Source organism: Ranitomeya imitator, chromosome 4 (assembly GCF_032444005.1).
Source record: "Ranitomeya imitator isolate aRanImi1 chromosome 4, aRanImi1.pri, whole genome shotgun sequence".
NCBI classification, from domain to species: domain Eukaryota; kingdom Metazoa; phylum Chordata; class Amphibia; order Anura; family Dendrobatidae; genus Ranitomeya; species Ranitomeya imitator.
Window position 1 is genome coordinate 382067533 of NC_091285.1, and position 19902 is coordinate 382087434.

Here is a 19902-nt window from a genome sequence, read left to right on the forward strand (position 1 = left end):
TCAGACCGGAGCGCGCGAGGAGTATAGGTAACCGCTTCGATCCGGGGGCCAACGGAAGGTGAGTATATAACTATTTTTTATTTTAATTCTTTTTTTTAACAGGGATATGATGCCCACATTGCTATATACTACTTAAGCTGTGCAATATACTACATGGGCTGTGCAATATACTACGTGGGCTGTGCAATGCCACATACTACGTGGGCTGGGCAATATACTACGTGGGTTGGGCAATATACTACGTGGGCTGGGCAATATACTACGTGGGCTGTGCAATATACTACATGGGCTGTGCAATATACAGTTAGGGCCAGAAATATTTGGACAGTGACACAAGTTTTGTTATTTTAGCTGTTTACAAAAACATGTTCAGAAATACAATTATATATGTAATATGGGCTGAAAGTGCACACTCCCAGCTGCAATATGATAGTTTCCACATCCAAATCGGAGAAAGGGTTTAGGAATCATAGCTCTGTAATGCATAGCGTCCTCTTTTTCAAGGGACCAAAAGTAATTGGACAATGGACTCTAAGGGCTGCAATTAACTCTGAAGGCGTCTCCCTCGTTAACCTGTAATCAATGAAGTAGTTAAAAGGTCAGGGGTGGATTCCAGGTGTGTGGTTTTGCATTTGGAAGCTGTTGCTGTAAGCAGACAACATGCGGTCAAAGGAACTCTCAATTGAGGTGAAGCAAAACATCCTGAGGCTGAAAAAAAAGAAAAAATCCATCAGAGAGATAGCAGACATACTTGGAGTAGCAAAATCAACAGTTGGGTACATTCTGAGAAAAAAGGAATTGACTGGTGAGCTTGGGAACTCAAAAAGGCCTGGGCGTCCACGGATGACAACAGTGGTGGATGATCGCCGCATACTTAATTTGGTGAAGAAGAACCCGTTCACAACATCAACTGAAGTCCAGAACACTCTCAGTGAAGTAGGTGTATCTGTCTCTAAGTCAACAGTAAAGAGAAGACTCCATGACAGTAAATACAAAGGGTTCACATCTAGATGCAAACCATTCATCAATACCAAAAATAGACAGGCCAGAGTTAAATTTGCAGAAAAACACCTCAAGAAGCCAGCTCAGTTCTGGAAAAGTATTCTATGGACAGATGAGACAAAGATCAACCTGTACCAGAATGATGGGAAGAAAAAAGTTTGGAGAAGAAAGGGAACGGCACATGATCCAAGGCACACCACATCCTCTGTAAAACATGGTGGAGGCAACGTGATGGCATGGGCATGCATGGCTTTCAATGGCACTGGGTCACTTGTGTTTATTGATGACATAAGAGCAGACAAGAGTAGCCGGATGAATTCTGAAGTGTACCGGGATATACTTTCAGCCCAGATTCAGCCAAATGCTGCAAAGTTGATTGGACGGCGCTTCATAGTACAGATGGACAATGACCCCAAGCATACATCCAAAGCTACCCAGGAGTTCATGAGTGCCAAAAAGTGGAACATTCTGCAATGGCCAAGTCAATCTCCAGATCTAAACCCAATTGAGCATGCATTTCACTTGCTCAAATCCAGACTTAAGACGGAAAGACCCACAAACAAGCAAGACCTGAAGGCTGCGGCTGTAAAGGCCTGGCAAAGCATTAAGGAGGAAACCCAGCGTTTGGTGATGTCCATGGGTTCCAGACTTAAGGCAGTGATTGCCTCCAAAGAATTTGCAACAAAATATTGAAAATAAAAATATTTTGTTTGGGTTATGTTTATTTGTCCAATTACTTTTGACCTCCTAAAATGTGGAGTGTTTGTAAAGAAATGTGTACAATTCCTACATTTTCTATCAGATATTTTTGTTCAACCCTTCAAATTAAACGTTACAATCTGCACTTGAATTCTGTTGTAGAGGTTTCATTTCAAATCCAATGTGGTGGCATGCAGAGCCCAACTCGCGAAAATTGTGTCACTGTCCAAATATTTCTGGCCCTAACTGTACTACGTGTGCTGGGCAATATACTACGTGGGCTGTGTTATACACTACGTGGCCTGTGTTATATACTGTGTGCGTGGGCTGTTATATACTACGTGGCTGTGTTACATGCTATGTGGGCTGTTATACACTCCGTGGGCTGTGCTATATACTAAGTGGCTGTGCTATATACTCCATGGGCTGTGCTATATACTACGTGGCTGTGCTATATACTCCGTGGGCTGTTATATAAAACGGGGCTGTGCTATATACTCCGTGGACTCTGCTATATACTCCGTGGGCTGTGCTATATACTACGTGGCTGTGCTATATACTACGTGGCTGTGCAATATACTACGTGGGCTGTTATATACTACGTGGCTGTGCTATATACTACGTGGCTGGCTGCGAACAATCAGCGACAGGCACAGTCCGGCTGCGAGTTGGCGCGGGATTTGAACCACGCTTCGCTAATTGGTCGCGGCTGGCCGAATCCTGTGTATTCAATGTATTCTAAAATCTTCATAAATAAACTACATTCATATTCTAGAATACCCGATGCTTTAGAATCGGGCTACCATCTAGTTTTAAATAAAGCTTTGACAAAGATCTTCAGTGATCGAAATGCGTAGCTCTTTTCCCTGTTGTGCTATTTGGAGAGCTATACAGCCACTGTTTTTAATGGATTAATAAAGAATCAAGTTTTAAATTTTACGGAGTTGGAACAAGTTTTTCTCTTTGTATAGTTTTCATGACAATACCTATTCTGACTGATTAGGTGTTGCCCCATAGAGACATTCAGATCTCAATATATAAATATCTGTGGACAAAGCTGTGTTTGATAATTTAAATAAGCAATTTACCATCAGAACATCTTACTTATAAAGCATTCAAGGCTATGGATACTGTTATGACCTGATGGTCAGGACAATAATGGACCTGGTGGTTAAGAGCACACGGAATGACCTGATAGTTACTGATAATATAGGACGAGCTCTGGGACATGGGAACTCTGCTGACCGCAATCCCTAATCCTATCACACACACTAGAAATAGCCGTGGATTGCTCCTAACGCTCCCTATGCAAATCGGCACAGCCTAAGGAACTAGCTAGCCCTGAAAATAGAAAAATAAAGCCTACCTTGCCTCAGAGAAATTCCCCAAAGGAAAAGGCAGCCCCCCACATATAATGACTGTGAGTAAAGATGAAAATACAAACACAGAGATGAAATAGATTTAGCAAAGTGAGGCCCGACTTACTGAACAGACTGAGGATAGGAAAGGTAGCTTTGCGGTCAGCACAAAAACCTATAAAAAGACCACGCAGAGGGCGTAAAAAGACCCTCCGCACCGACTCACGGTGCAGAGGCGCTCCCTCTGCGTCCCAGAGTTTCCAGCAAGCAAGACAACAATCAAAATAGCAAGCTGGACAGAAAAATAGCAAACCAGAGAAAAACAAGCAGGCACTTAGCTTCTGCTGGGAAGACAGGTCACAAGAACGATCCAGGAGTGAACTAGACCAATACTGGAACATTGACAGGTGGCATGGAGTAAAGATCTAAGTGGAGTTAAATAGAGCAGCCAGCTAATGAATTAACCTTGTCACCTGTGGAAGGAAACTCAGAAACACCCACAGCCACCAGATGAAGTCCATGGATAGAACCAGCTGAAGTACCATTCATGACCACAGGAGGGAGCCCGACAACAGAATTCACAACAGTACACCCCCCCTTGAGGAGGGGTCACCGAACCCTCACCAGAGCCCCCAGGCCGACCAGGATGAGCCAAATGAAAGGCACGAACCAGATCGGCAGCATGAACATCAGAGGCAAAAACCCAGGAATTATCTTCCTGACAATAACCCTTCCACTTGACCAGGTACTGGAGTTTCCGTCTCGAAATACGAGAATCCAAAATCTTCTCCACCACATACTCAAACTCCCCCTCAACCAACACCGGGGCAGGAGGATCAACGGATGGAACCACAGGCGCCACGTATCTCCGCAACAACGACCTATGGAACACATTATGGATGGCAAAAGAAGCAGGAAGGGCCAAACGAAATGACACAGGATTGATAACCTCAGAAATCTTATACGGACCAATGAAACGAGGCTTAAACTTAGGAGAGGAAACCTTCATAGGAACATAACGAGACGACAACCAAACCAAATCCCCAACACGAAGTCGGGGACCCACACAGCGCCGGTGGTTAGCGAAACGTTGAGCCTTCTCCTGGGAGAATTTCAAATTGTCCACCACATGAGTCCAAATCTGCTGCAACCTATCCACCACAGTATCTACACCAGGACAGTCCAAAGACTCAACCTGCCCTGAAGAGAAACGCGGATGGAAATCAGAATTGCAGAAAAACGGCGAAACCAAAGTAGCCGAGCTGGCCCGATTATTAAGGGCGAACTCAGCCAACGGCAAAAAGGACACCCAATCATCCTGATCAGCAGAAACAAAGCATCTCAGATATGTTTCCAAAGTCTGATTAGTTCGTTCGGTTTGGCCATTTGTCTGAGGATGGAAAGCCGAGGAAAAAGACAAATCAATGCCCATCCTAGCACAAAAAGATCGCCAAAACCTCGAAACAAACTGGGAACCTCTGTCAGAAACGATGTTCTCCGGGATACCATGTAAACGAACCACATGCTGGAAAAATAATGGCACCAAATCAGAGGAGGAAGGCAATTTAGACAAAGGTACCAAATGGACCATCTTAGAAAAGCGATCACAAACCACCCAAATGACCGACATCTTTTGAGAGACGGGGAGATCCGAAATAAAATCCATAGAAATATGCGTCCAGGGCCTCTTCGGGACCGGCAAGGGCAAAAGCAACCCACTGGCACGAGAACAGCAGGGCTTAGCCCGAGCACAAGTCCCACAGGACTGCACAAAAGAACGCACATCCCGTGACAAAGACGGCCACCAAAAGGATCTAGCCACCAAATCTCTGGTACCAAAGATTCCAGGATGCCCAGCCAACACTGAACAATGAATCTCAGAGATAACTCTACTAGTCCATCTATCAGGGACAAACAGTTTCTCCGCTGGGCAACGGTCAGGTCTATCAGCCTGAAATTTTTGCAGCACCCGCCGCAAATCAGGGGAGATGGCAGACAAAATTACCCCCTCTTTGAGAATACCCGCCGGCTCAGGAACACCCGGAGAGTCAGGCACAAAACTCCTTGACAGGGCATCAGCCTTCACATTCTTAGAGCCCGGAAGGTACGAAACCACAAAATCAAAACGGGAGAAAAATAACGACCATCGTGCCTGTCTCGGATTCAACCGTTTGGCAGACTGAAGATAAGTCAAATTCTTGTGATCTGTCAAGACCACCACGCGATGCTTGGCTCCTTCAAGCCAATGACGCCACTCCTCGAATGCCCACTTCATGGCCAACAACTCTCGATTACCAACATCATAATTGCGCTCAGCAGGCGAAAACTTTCTAGAAAAGAAAGCACATGGCTTCATCACCGAGCCATCAGAACTTCTTTGCGACAAAACAGCCCCAGCTCCAATCTCAGAAGCATCAACCTCAACCTGAAACGGGAGCGAAACATCTGGCTGGCACAGAAGAAAAACGACGCTTCAACTCCTGAAAAGCCTCTACAGCTGCAGAAGACCAATTGACCACATCAGCACCCTTCTTGGTCAAATCAGTCAACGGTTTAGCAACACTAGAAAAATTAGCGATGAAGCGCCGATAAAAATTAGCAAAGCCCAGGAACTTTTGCAGGCTCTTCACAGATGTCGGCTGAGTCCAATCGTAAATGGCCTGGACTTTAACAGGGTCCATCTCGATAGTAGAAGGGGGAAAGATGAACCCCAAAAATGAAACCTTCTGAACTCCAAAGAGACACTTTGACCCCTTCACAAACAAGGAATTCGCACGAAGGACCTGGAACACCATTCTGACCTGCTTCACATGAGACTCCCAATCATCCGAAAAGACCAAAATATCATCCAAATACACAATAAGGAATTTATCCAGGTACTCTCGGAAGATGTCATGCATAAAGGACTGAAATACTGATGGAGCATTGGAAAGCCCGAATGGCATAACCAGGTACTCAAAATGGCCCTCGGGCGTATTAAATGCTGTTTTCCATTCATCGCCTTGTTTAATACGCACAAGATTATACGCCCCTCGAAGATCTTTCTTGGTGAACCAACTAGCCCCTTTAATACGAGCAAACAAATCAGACAGCAACGGCAAAGGATACTGAAATTTGACTATAATTTTATTGAGAAGGCGGTAATCAATACAAGGTCTCAAAGAACCATCCTTCTTGGCCACAAAAAAGAACCCTGCTCCTAACGGTGATGACGACGGGCGAATATGGCCTTTCTCCAAGGATTCCTTTATATAACTCCGCATAGCGGCGTGTTCTGGCACAGATAAATTGAACAATTTAGCAGCCTACAACCTGCAGTAACCACCGATTGACCAAACCGCTGCACGGCCAGCTCTACCCTCACCTACTGTATCCTCACCCATCCCTTGTAGATTGTGAGCCCTCGCAGGCAGGGTCCTCTCTCCTCCTGTACCAGTTGTGACTTGTATTTTTCAAGATTATTGTACTTGTTTTATTATGTATACCCCTCCTCACATGTAAAGCGCCATGGAATAAATGGCGCTATAATAATAAATAATAATAATAAATAATAATAATAATAATAATAACAATCGGCCCTTAGGAAACTTACTACCAGGAATCAAATTAATTGCACAATCGCAATCCCTATGAGGAGGTAGGGCACTGGCTTTGGGCTCATCAAATCCATCCCGATAATCCGACAAAAACTCTGGAACTTCAGAAGGAGTGGAAGACGAAATAGACAAAAATGGAACATCACCATGTACCCCTTGGCAACCCCAGCTGGACACAGACATAGATTTCCAGTCCAATACTGGATTATGAACCTGTAGCCATGGCAACCCCAAAACGACCACATCATGCAGATTATGCAACACCAGAAAGCGGATATCCTCCTGATGTGCAGGAGCCATGCACATGGTCAATTGGGTCCAGTACTGAGGCTTATTCTTGGCCAAAGGCGTAGCATCAATTCCTCTCAATGGAATAGGATACTGCAAGGGCTCCAAGAAAAAACCACAGCGCCTAGCATACTCCAAGTCCATCAAATTCAGGGCAGCGCCTGAATCCACAAATGCCATAACAGAATAGGATGACAAAGAGCAAATCAGAGTAACGGACAATAGAAATTTAGACTGTACCATACCAATGGTGGCAGACCTAGCGAACCGCTTAGTGCGCTTAGGACAATCGGCGATAGCATGAGTGGAATCACCACAGTAAAAACATAGCCCATTCCGACATCTGTGTTCTTGCCGTTCAGCTCTGGTCAAAGTCCTATCACATTGCATAGGCTCAGGCCCATGCTCAGATAGTACCGCCAAATGGTGCACAGCTTTACGCTCACGCAAGCGTCGATCGATCTGAATGGCCAAAGACACAGACTCATTCAGACCAGCAGGCATGGGAAATCCCACCATGACATCCTTAAGGGCTTCAGAGAGACCCTTTCTGAAGATTGCTGCCAGGACACATTCATTCCACTGAGTGAGCACAGACCACTTTCTAAACTTCTGACAATATATCTCCGCTTCATCCTGACCCTGACACAGAGCCAGCAAGATTTTCTCTGCCTGATCCACTGAATTAGGTTCGTCATAAAGCAATCCAAGCGCCAGGAAAAACGCATCAACATCACGCAATGCCGGATCTCCTGGCGCAAGGGAAAATGCCCAGTCTTGAGGGTCACCACGTAACAAAGAAATAATGATCTTTACTTGTTGAACAGGGTCACCTGAGGAGCGAGGTTTCAAGGCAAGAAACAATTTACAATTATTTTTGAAATTCAAGAACTTAGATCTATCACCAAAAAACAAATCAGGAATTGGAATCCTAGGCTCTGACATCGGATTCTGAACCACAAAATCTTGAATGTTTTGTACACTTATAGTGATATTATCCATCAAAGAGGACAGACCTTGAATGTCCATATCTACACCTGTGTTCTGAACCACCCAGATGTAAAGGGGAAAAGAGAGACAAAACACACTGCAAAGAAAAAAAAAATGGTCTCAGAACTTCTCTTATCCCTCTATTGAGATGCATTAGTACTTTGGGCCACCTGTACTGTTATGACCTGGTGGTCAGGACAATAATAATTCACAACAGGATACCTTTTGCTTGTAAAAAAAAATAAATATTTTACTTATGTTAGTAGTTACTTTAGTTAATAAAAATTTCAGTCTGCAATCTTCATTCCTTCATTCATTACCAGACCTCCGATATTCAGTTTGCAACTTAATGCACGTTTCAGGATATTCTCTTGTGGAGTGTCCCTATCAGTATTATAGGCCTGATTACAAATCAATGTGTATAGGGTGCTGATGGTTTCAGAAGCTAATATTTAACCCCTTTCTGACCTCGGACGTGATAGTACGTCCGAGGTCAGATCCCCTGCTTTGATGCAGGGCTCCAGCGGTGAGCCCGCATCAAAGCCGGGACATGTCAGCTGTTTTGAACAGCTGACATGTGCCCGCAATAGCGGCGGGTGAAATCTCGATTCACCAGCCGCTATTAAGTAGTTAAATGCCGCTGTCAAGCGCTGACAGCGGCATTTAACTGGTGCTTCTGGCTATCTGGCTGGAAATGATCGCATCGCCGACCCCGTCACATGACCGGGGGTCAGCGATGCATCAGAATGGTAACCACAGAGGTCCTTGAGACCTCTATGGTTACTGATGCTGGCCTGCTATGAGCGCCACCCTATGGTCATAGCAAGCCTGTTATTAAGCTACATACTGTAGCAGCGATCTGATGATCGCTGCTATGTAGCAGAGCCGATCGAGTTGTGCCAGCTTCTAGCCTCCCATGGAGGCTATTGAAGCATGGCAAAAGTATAAAAGAAAAGTTTTAAAAAATGTGAAAAAAATATATATATAACAGTTTAAATCACCACCTTTCGCCCCATTCAAAATACCGTATATACTCGAGTATAAGCCGACCCGAGTATAAGCCGACCCCCCTAATTTTGCCACAAAAAACTGGGAAAACTTATTGACTCGAGTATAAGCCTAGGGTGGAAATGCAGCATTTACCGGTGAATTTCAAAAATAAAAATAGATCATTATTTCCCCATAGCTGTGCCATACAGTGCTCTGCACCGTTCATATTTCCCCATAGCTGTGCCATATACGGTGCTCTGCACCGTTCATTGTGCCCCATAGATGTGCCATATACGGTGCTCTGCACCGTTCACTGTGCCCCATAGATGTGCCATATACGGTGCTCTGCACCGTTCACTGTGCCCCATAGATGTGCCATATACGGTGCTCTGCACCGTTCATTGTGCCCCATAGATGTGCCATATACGGTGCCCTGCACCGTTCACTGTGCCCCATAGATGTGCCATATACGGTGCCCTGCACCGTTCACTGTGCCCCATAGGTGTGCCATATACAGTGCTCTGCACCGTTCACTGTGCCCCATAGATGTGCCATATACGGTGCTCTGCACCGTTCACTGTGCCCCATAGATGTGCCATATACAGTGCTCTGCACCGTTCATTGTGCCCCATAGATGTGCCATATACAGTGCTCTGCACCGTTCACTGTGCCCCATAGATGTGCCATATACGGTGCTCTGCACCGTTCACTGTGCCCCATAGATGTGCCATATACAGTGCTCTGCACCGTTCACTGTGCCCCATAGATGTGCCATATACGGTGCTCTGAACCGTTCACTGTGCCCCATAGATGTGCCATATACAGTGCTCTGCACCGTTCACTGTGCCCCATAGATGTGCCATATACGGTGCTCTGCACCGTTCATTGTGCCCCATAGATGTGCCATATACAGTGCTCTGCACCGTTCACTGTGCCCCATAGGTGTGCTCCATATACGGTGCTCTGCACCGTTCACTGTGCCCCATAGATGTGCCATATACAGTGCTCTGCACCGTTCACTGTGCCCCATAGATGTGCCATATACAGTGCTCTGCACCGTTCACTGTGCCCCATAGATGTGCCATATACAGTGCTCTGCACCGTTCACTGTGCCCCATAGATGTGCCATATACGGTGCTCTGCACCGTTCACTGTGCCCCATAGATGTGCCATATACGGTGCTCTGCACCGTTCACTGTGCCCCATAGATGTGCCATATACAGTGCTCTGCACCGTTCACTGTGCCCCATAGATGTGCCATATACGGTGCTCTGCACCGTTCATTGTGCCCCATAGATGTGCCATATACGGTGCCCTGCACCGTTCACTGTGCCCCATAGATGTGCCATATACGGTGCTCTGCACCGTTCACTGTGCCCCATAGATGTGCCATATACGGTGCTCTGCACCGTTCATTGTGCCCCATAGATGTGCCATATACGGTGCTCTGCACCGTTCACTGTGCCCCATAGATGTGCCATATACGGTGCTCTGCACCGTTCACTGTGCCCCATAGATGTGCCATATACGGTGCTCTGCACCGTTCACTGTGCCCCATAGATGTGCCATATACAGTGCTCTGCACCGTTCATTGTGCCCCATACATGTGCTCCATATACAGTGCTCTGCACCGTTCACTGTGCCCCATAGATGTGCTCCATATACGGTGCTCTGCACCGTTCACTGTGCCCCATAGATGTGCCATATACGGTGCTCTGCACCGTTCACTGTGCCCCATAGATGTGCTCCATATACAGTGCTCTGCACCGTTCACTGTGCCCCATAGATGCTCCACATAAATCTCTGCCGCCGCCGCTGCTGCTGCTGCAATAAAAAAAATAAAACACATACTCACCTCCCTTGATTGCAGCTCCCGGCGTCTCGTTCCGGCGCCTCCATCTTCCCGGCGTCTCTGCTCTGACTGATCAGGCAGAGGGCGCCGCGCACACTGTATGCGTCATCGCGCCCCCTGCCTGAACAGTCAGAGCGCAGACGCCAGGAAGATGGAGGCGCCGGCCGGGAAGATGGAGCGACGCTCGGCGGCTGGAACGAGGACAGGTGAATATGCTATACTTACCTAGTCCTGGCGATCCTCGCGCTGTCCCTCTGCCTGGTCTTCGGTGCCGCAGCTTCTTTCTCTATCAGCGGTCACCGGCACCGCTGATTAGAGGAATGAATAGGCGGCTCCGCCCCTATGGGAGGTGGAGCCGCTTATTCATTTCTGTAATGAGCGGTCCCACGTGACTGCTGAAGAGGGGAAGAAGCTGCAGCACAGAAGACCGTGGGACGGCAGGGACAGCGCGAGGATCGCTGGGACTAGGTAAGTATACCTCAGCGCCCTCACCCCCTCACCCGCCGACCCTGCCACCCACCTTGACTCGAGTATAAGCCGAGAGGGGCACTTTCAGCCCAAAATTTTGGGCTGAAAATCTCGGCTTATACTCGAGTATATACGGTAAATCAATAAAAAAAATCAAACCTACACATATTTGGTATCGCCGCGTTCAGAATCGCCCGATCTATCAAAAAAAAGGATTAACCTGATCGCTAAATGGCGTAGCGAGAAAATAGTTCTAAACGCCAGAATTACGTTTTTTGGTTGCCGCGACATTGAATTGAAATGCAATAATGGGCGATCAAAAGAATGTATCTGCACCAAAATAGTATTCTTAAAAATGCCAGCTCGGCATGCAAAAATAAGCCCTCAACCGACCCCAGATCATGAAAAATGGAGACGCTACGGGTATCGGAACATGGCACAATTTATTTTTTTTAGCAAAGTTTGGAATTTTTTTTCACCACTTAGATTAAAGAAATCCTAGACATGTTTGGTGTCTATGAACTCGTAATGACCTGGAGAATCATAATGGCAGGTCAGTTTTAGCATTTAGTAAATCTAGTAAAAAAGCCAAACAAAAAACAAGTGTGGGATTGCACTTTTTTTGCAATTTCACCACACTTGGAATTTTTTTCCCGTTTTCTAGTACACGAGATGCTAAAACCAATGCCCTCACATGGCCATATTGACGGAAAAATAAAAAAGTTATGGCTCTGGAAAGAAGGGGAGCGAAAAATGAACATGGAAAAACGGAAAATCCCAAGGTCATGAAGGGGTTAATCATAGCCTTTATCCTGCAATTTCCACTTCTTGTGATTTTTTTTTCCCTTTCTATAGTCTGTTTTCTTCCACTTCCTTGAAATATAATTTCCACCATTCCACAATCCCTCTCCCTCCCTGCTCCTTTCACTCACACTGACAGAATTCCGCCTCCTAGTTCTGAAGGATCTTAACTTTTTTTAAAACATCACTCATCTAGATAAAGAAATTAGTGACACTAACCAACTGAGAAATGGTAGAACTTTTTAATGAAAATTATTTACAATGCTGGCTTTGCATTTAGGAATCAAATGAAAAATAGAAAATATTATGCGTAAAGGTGTACATTGCCTTAAGCATTGCCCATTTCAGTGGGCACTAAAGTAGTTTTTCCCATTTTCTTCTGCTCTCAAATATACTTGCATGCATTTTGTAATCTATGTATTTCCTCTAATCTTTTGACATACAGTATCCTATTCATCGTCTTTGTCTCAAAGTTATATTTTCAGGCTGTATCTGCAGAAAATGACTTATCATATAGATCAAGTTTTTGTGTATTAATTATCTAACTGTATTTTTAAACATTTTTAGCAACTTTTTTATATATCACAATATATACTAAAATAAATATACACATTGATTCAAAAACGATGGTGCAAAATTACAACATCATAATCAAGGAAACAGAATAAATTTATAACCTGAAAATATACGCTATCTATCCAAGCTTTATCTATATACTGCATATGTTTGAAGTGATTTGCATTTGTTACCCTGAAGGCAGTAGTCCAATTTTGTCCAGACACATGCCAATATATCCTTTAATATGAACGCCGATGTTTTAGCGATGCATTCTATCAGGTTGCTTAGATCCTGTATCTGGGGGGCAGTAGACACACTGAGTCTTTGACGTATTCCCACAGAAATATTTTGCCCGATTCATAATGTGACAGTTGTGAAGGTCGGCACAACATTGGTGAACTGACCTGTGACAACTCAGTACTGAAAAAGTGGAGTCCATATATGAAAATGTGCATGCAGAACTGGAAAATCACCCTGTATCGTAGTGTGCACAAAGGCCAATGGAGCTTTTTTAGAGTCTAACATGTTGCTGTTTCAGGAAACAACATATGTACATAGCCACAATGAAAAGACTCATATCCCATACCCATATATATTGTATTGTGTTCAAGCAACTGATGAGCACATGTAAAGTTTATTGTGAAGAGTGGAGACAAGGGGAGCTGTCATTTCCTTTTTTGATTGTGGGATCCTTTGTTATCAGCTATGTAAAGAAGTCTTACCTGTCAGTGTAATCCTGTCTCTGATAAGTACTCTTGATGAAAGCTTTTCCTGAAAGAACAGGATGAGTCAATAGAAAAGCCCCAGTGGCTAGTATGAAAATTGCAAGATTACTTATTTTGTTTTTGTGTTTAATGAAGATTGTGATATGAAAAAAATGCCAATTTGAAAAAATGCATGTAATACAAAAACCTGATTTTAAACATAGGCTATTTTTTGATTATAGCTTCCCTTTCAATGTATCAACACAAAATAATATGAGATTTTTTTTATAGGGGACATTTGAACTGGTTACAGTTGGATCGAAGAGTACTTGAACATGACTTTCCCAAAAAGTCTGGTCCAGTGGTCCTCTACTTTTGTGTCAGGTATGTTCTTGTTTTTAAATGTTGATGATGTAATGAATAGCATTACAGACCATTGATAAATGTTAATTTAAAGCTCAACGTTTATACCTTTCTGTATCTATGTTATCCAGATTCAAGTAGGAGATAAGTAAAAATGGCCCAGCCAATTGTATTTTGTGATTTTACAACCCCGCTTTTACATAGGTGGTCCCTAGACTTGAACACTTTTGTACAATCTCCATTCTGAAGAATAATATATCTCATTAGTAGAGTGTTGTCATTAACAATAGAAATGTGATCAAGACAGTCTAAAGTCTTAATGCATTACCATAGTCCCAGGTCAGTTGCAAGATCAGTAACTTTAGGACAAAAAAAGCTATAATGAATTTTAAAGCAAAAGGTTGATCCCTACTTTTTTATTGTAATAAGCCATGATTATCTGTTTGACGGAGTACGACACCTGAACCCCCCCGTCGATCAGCTGTTACTATAGACACTGGCAGACAGAAGTTCTCAGATGCTGCTGGAACATAGCATTTCCATTATTATCTATTGTGGCCACAGCCAGGTACTGCAGATCCACCCTATATTTTAAGTAAATAGGGGTTGGCTCTGCAGTACACCGCAGTGGCCACTACAGTATTGATGAAGCTGCTGTGTATCGGCAGCATCCAGGAACATATGGTCGTCACCAATGTCATTAGCAGCTGATCGGTGCAGGTGTCTCACCCCCACCTATCATATATTGTTGTCTTATTCTAAGGATAGGCCATCAATAAAAAAAAGTAGTGGCCAACCTCTTAAAGTGTCAAGCCCGGTCTAAAGTAAGACACACTTTTTAGTGGTTACTAGACAAGACACACAACACCGGAACCAAGATGTACTGTCATGGATTAGACAAGGGGCATCTTAACCCCTTAGCGACCGCCGATACGCCTTTTAACGGCGGCCGCTAAGGGTACTTAAACCACAGCGCCGTTAATTAACGGCGCTGTGGAAAAAGTCCATAGCCCCCCCCAGAGGCCGATTTTCTCCGGGGTCCCCAGAGAACATGATTCGGGGGTTTTTTAACCCACCCCGCATTTGCGATCGCCGGTAATTAACCGTTTACCGGCGATCGCAAAAAAAAAAAAAAGTAAAGTGTAATTCTCTGTCCTCTGATGTGATCGCACATCAGAGGACAGAGAAATAGGGGGATTCGGGGACCCTAGCATACTCACCTAGGTCCCTGGATCCTCTTGCTGCTCCTCCTGGCCGCCGGCAGCAGAACATGGCGGACGCATGCCCAGTGCGCCCGCCATCTGTCTCCATCTGCCGGCCGGCAGGAGAACAGCAGTTGGGGCTAAAATTAGGGGTAGGGGTAGGGTTAGGGGTAGGGTTAGGGTTAGGGGTAGGGTTAGGGGTAGGGGTAGGGTTAGGGTTAGGGTTAGGGGTAGGGTTAGGGGTAGGGTTAGGGTTAGGGGTAGGGTTAGGGGTAGGGTTAGGGTTAGGGGTAGGGTTAGGGTTAGGGGTAGGGTTAGGGGTAGGGTTAGGGGTAGGGGTAGGGTTAGGGGTAGGGTTAGGGGTAGGGTTAGGGTTAGGGGTAGGGTTAGGGTTAGGGGTAGGGTTAGGGTTAGGGGTAGGGTTAGGGGTAGGGTTAGGGCTAGGGTTGGGGCTAAATTTAGGGTTAGGGTTGGGGCTAAATTTAGGGTTAGGGTTGGGGCTAAACTTAGGGTTAGGCTTCTTTCACACTTACGTCGGTACGGGGCCGTCGCAATGCGTCGGCCCGACATACCGACGCACGTTGTGAAAATTGTGCACAACGTGGGCAGCAGCTGTAGTACAACACATCCGCTGCCCAATCTATGTCCTGGGGAGGAGGGGGCGGAGTTACGGCCACGCACGCGCGGTCAGAAATGGCGGATGCGACGTACAAAAAAACGTTTCATTGAACGTTTTTTTGTGCCGACGCTCCGCCAAAACACAACTGATCCAGTGCACGACGGACGCGACGTGTGGCCATCCGTCACGATCCGTCGGCAATACAAGTCTATGGGCAAAAAACGCATCCTGCGGGCACATTTGCAGGATCCGTTTCTTGTCCAAAACGACGGATTGCGACAGAATGCCAAATGACGCAAGTGTGAAAGTAGCCCTAGGGCTAGGGTTAGGGTTGGGGCTAAAGTTAGGGCTAGGGTTGGGGCTAAAGTTAGGGTTAGAGCTGGGATTAGGGTTAGGGTTTGGATTAGGGTTGGTATTAGGGTTAGGGTTGGCATTAGGGTTATGCTTGGGATTAGGGTTAGGTTTGGGATTAGGGTTAAGGTTAGGGTTGTGATTAGGGGTGTATTGGGATTAGGGTTAGGTTTGAGGTTAGGGTTGAGATTAGGATTAGGGGTGTGTTGGATTTAGGGTTTTGATTAGGGTTATGGTTAGGGTTGACATTAGGGTTGTTTTGGGGTAAGGGTTGTGATTATGGTTAGGGTTAGTGATTAGGATTATGGATGAGGTTGGGATTAGGGTTAGGGGTGTGTTGGGGTTAGGGTTGGAGCTAGAATTGGGGGGTTTCCACTGTTTAGGTACATCAGGGGGTCTCCAAACACGACAGCCAATTTTGCGCTCAAAAAGTCAAATGGTGCTCCCTCCCTTCTGAGCTCTGCCGTGCGCCCAAACAGTGGGTTACCCCCACATATGGGGCATCAGCGTACTCGGGATAAATTGGACAACAACTTCTGGGGTCCAATTTCTCTTGTTACCCTTGTGAAAATAAAAACTTGGGGGCTACAAAATCTTTTTTGTGAAAAAAAAAGAAATTTTTTATTTTCACGACTCTGCATTCTAAACTTCTGTGAAGCACTTGGGCATTCAAAGTTCTCACCACACATCTAGATAAGTTCCTTGGGGGGTCTAGTTTCCAAAATGGGGTCACTTGTGGGGGGTTACTACAGTTTAGGTACATCAGGGGCTCCGCAATCGCAACATAATGCCCACAGACCATTCTATCAAAGTCTGCATTCCAAAAAGGCGCTCCTTCCTTTCCGAGCTCTGCCGTGCGCCCAAACAGTGGTTTACCCCCACATATGGCGCATCAGCGTACTCAGGATAAATTGGACAACAACTATTGCAGTCCAATTTCTCCTGTTACCCTTGTGAAAATAAAAACTTGGGGGCTACAATATCTTTTTTGTGGAAAAAAAATATTTTTTATTTTCATGACTCTGCATTCTAAACTTCTGTGAAGCACTTGAGCATTCAAAGTTCTCACCACACATCTAGATAAGTTCCTTGGGGGTCTAGTTTCCAAAATGGGGTCACTTGTGGAGGGTTTCTACTGGTTAGGTACATCAGGGGCTCTGCAAACGCAACATAATACCCGCAGACCATTCTATCAAAGTCTGCATTCCAAAACGGCGCTCCTTCCTTCCGAGCTCTGCCGTGCGCCCAAACAGTGGTTTACCCCCACATATGGGGTACCAGCATACTCAGGACAAATTGGACAACAACTTTTGGGGTCCAATTTCTCTTGTTACCCTTGTGAAAATAAAAATTTGGTGGCTAAAAAATCTTTTTTGTGGAAAAAAAAATATTTTTTATTTTTACGGCTCTGCATTATAAACTTCTGTGAAGCACATGGGGGTTCAAAGTGCTCGCCACACATCTAGATAAGTTCCTTAAGGGGTCTAGTTTCCAAAATGGTGTCACTTGTGGGGGGTTTCCACTGTTTAGGCACATCAGGGGCTCTCCAAACGCGACATGGCGTCTGATCTCAATTCCAGCCAATTCAACATTGAAAAAGTAAAACGGCGCTCCTTCACTTCCAAGCTCTGCGGTGCGCCCAAACAGTGGTTTACCCCCACATATTGGGTATCGACTTATTCAGGAGAAATCGCACAACAACTTTCGTGGTCTAATTTCTCCTGTTACCCTTGTGAAAATAAGAATTTGTGGGCGAAAAGATCATTTTTGTGTAAACAAAAGCGATTTTTTATTTTCACGGCTCTACGTTATAAACTTCTGTGAAGCACTTGGGGGTTCAAAGTGCTCACCACACATCTAGATAAGTTCCTTAAGGGGTCTAGTTTCCAAAATGGTGTCACTTGTGGGGAGTTTCCACTGTTTAGGCACATCAGGGGCTCTCTAAATGTGACATGGTGTCCGATCTCAATTCCAGCCAATTCTGCATTGAAAAAGTCAAACGGCGCTCCTTCACTTCTAAGTTCTGCGGTGCGCCCTAACAGTGGTTTACCCCCACATATGGGGTATTGGCGTATTCAGGAGAAATTGCATAACAAAATTTATGGTTACATTTCTGTTTTTACACTTGTGAAAATAAAAAAAATGGTTCTGAATTAAGATGTTTGCAAAAAAAAGTTAAATGTTCATTTTTCCTTCCACATTGTTTCAGTTCCTGTGAAGCACGTAAAGGGTTAATAAACTTCTTGAATGTGGTTTTGAGAACCTTGAGGGGTGTAGTTTTTAGAATGGTGTCACACTTCATTATTTTCTATCATATAGACCCCTCAAAATGACTTCAAATGTGATGTGGTCCCTAAAAAAAAATGGTGTTGTAAAAATGAGAAATTGCTGGTCAACTTTTAACCCTTATAACTCCCTAACAAAAAAAAATTTTGTTTCCAAAATTGTGCTGATGCAAAGTAGACATGTGGGAAATGTTATTTATTAACTATTTTTCATGACATATCTCTCTGATTTAAGGGCATAAAAATACAAAGTTTGAAAATTGCAAAATTTTAAAAATTTTCGCCATATTTCCGTTTTTTTCATAAATAATCGCAAGTAATATCGAAGAAATGTTACCACTAACATGAAGTACAATATGTCACGAAAAAACAATCTCAGAATCAGCGGGATCCGTTGAAGCGTTCCAGAGTTATAACCTCATAAAGCGACAGTGGTCAGAATTGCAAAAATTGGCCTGGTCATTAAGTACCAAATTGGCTTTGTCACTAAGGGGTTAATGGACTTGGTGTATCTTGATTTTTCTGACTTGTAAAGCAACGCATCACTGCTAATGTGTTTCTCAACATCCTGGTCAACTTTTCCTGGCATTTATGAAACATAATAATACATTTATAATGTACAAAAAAATATGAAAATAAGCAGATCAGTCCTATAGTATTCCTTTATAAAGATGGTTTTATACAATATCCCTGTCCAGTTGCATGCAAGAATAGAATGATAGAAATAGAAACATATTAACTATGAGATTGACTAGAAGTAGGTCCTATTTAAATGGTTCATTTCTTAAGTTTCTTAAAAATAGGAAATACAAAAAAGAAATGAAAATATAATATCAGATATTATCTTAAAATCCAATCCAACCAAAAAAATCCCTCTCCCACCCCCCAAAAATACAGACAGTTACCTGAAGAACAATGTTCTTAAATCTTGCCTAAACATTTGACCTACATTTAATTTTTATTTGTGTTTCAACTTTGTTTTGTTTGTACATTTTACATTATTACTTTTATTATGCTCATTTTATAACTTTTTTTCTATTACATTTAGAAAAATCGTTGCCCCAGTCCACAACAGTATTTGATTATTAAAGATGGTTATAAGGCTTGGTACAAGTGGTTGCAGATGATTAAAGGTACCGTTACACTAAACTATTTACCAACGATCACAACCAGCGATACGACCTGGCCGTGATCGTTGGTAAGTCGTTGTGTGGTCGCTGGAGAGCTGTCACGCAGACAGCTCTCCAGCGACCAACGATGCCGAAGTCCCCGGGTAACCAGGGTAAACATCGGGTTACTGTTAAAAATCGTTATTGCGCAAAAATATCTAATCAAGACTTAACCAGGTGCGTTATTCTTAAAAGAAAAATGTCATGATATTCTGGTTTATTGAGTTATCCACCATCGCAGCAAAAACATAAAAGGTAGATGAAACAATTACAAACAGAGTGTCCATGTGTAAATATCAGCGCTGGTCTTGTTACTCATCTTTCTCAAGGTCCTGGATGGTAAAAGTCATCTGTCTGTGTGAAGTCGAAGGTCATCATGGCTTCCGCTATCAGCTGTTGCTTCTTCATCTGTTGTCCATGGAGAATGAATGTGCAGGAAGGGAGGTGACCGTCCCACGTGACAAAAGCCCCCACACCCTCCTAAGAGATGTTTATATATGTTCAACACTGATCATGTGTCTTCTGTATATGGAGTTAACTTATACTCTGAGCTACATACACAGAAATAGCTTTTGATAGTGTCAGCAAGAAACCATGTGCTCGGTAC

General features: G+C 44.1%; 1 protein-coding gene across 5 annotated transcripts in view; it reads left to right on the forward strand.

Annotated features, from left to right (window-relative positions):
* FRMD4A (FERM domain containing 4A) overlaps positions 1–19902 on the forward strand; it is a 620822-nt gene that overhangs the window by 415398 nt on the left and 185522 nt on the right. For all 5 annotated transcript variants that reach the window (XM_069765181.1, XM_069765180.1, XM_069765178.1 and 2 more), the window contains one exon: positions 13598–13690. In XM_069765181.1, the coding sequence (XP_069621282.1) occupies positions 13598–13690 (93 nt within the window). The remainder of the gene's footprint in view (positions 1–13597; positions 13691–19902) is intronic.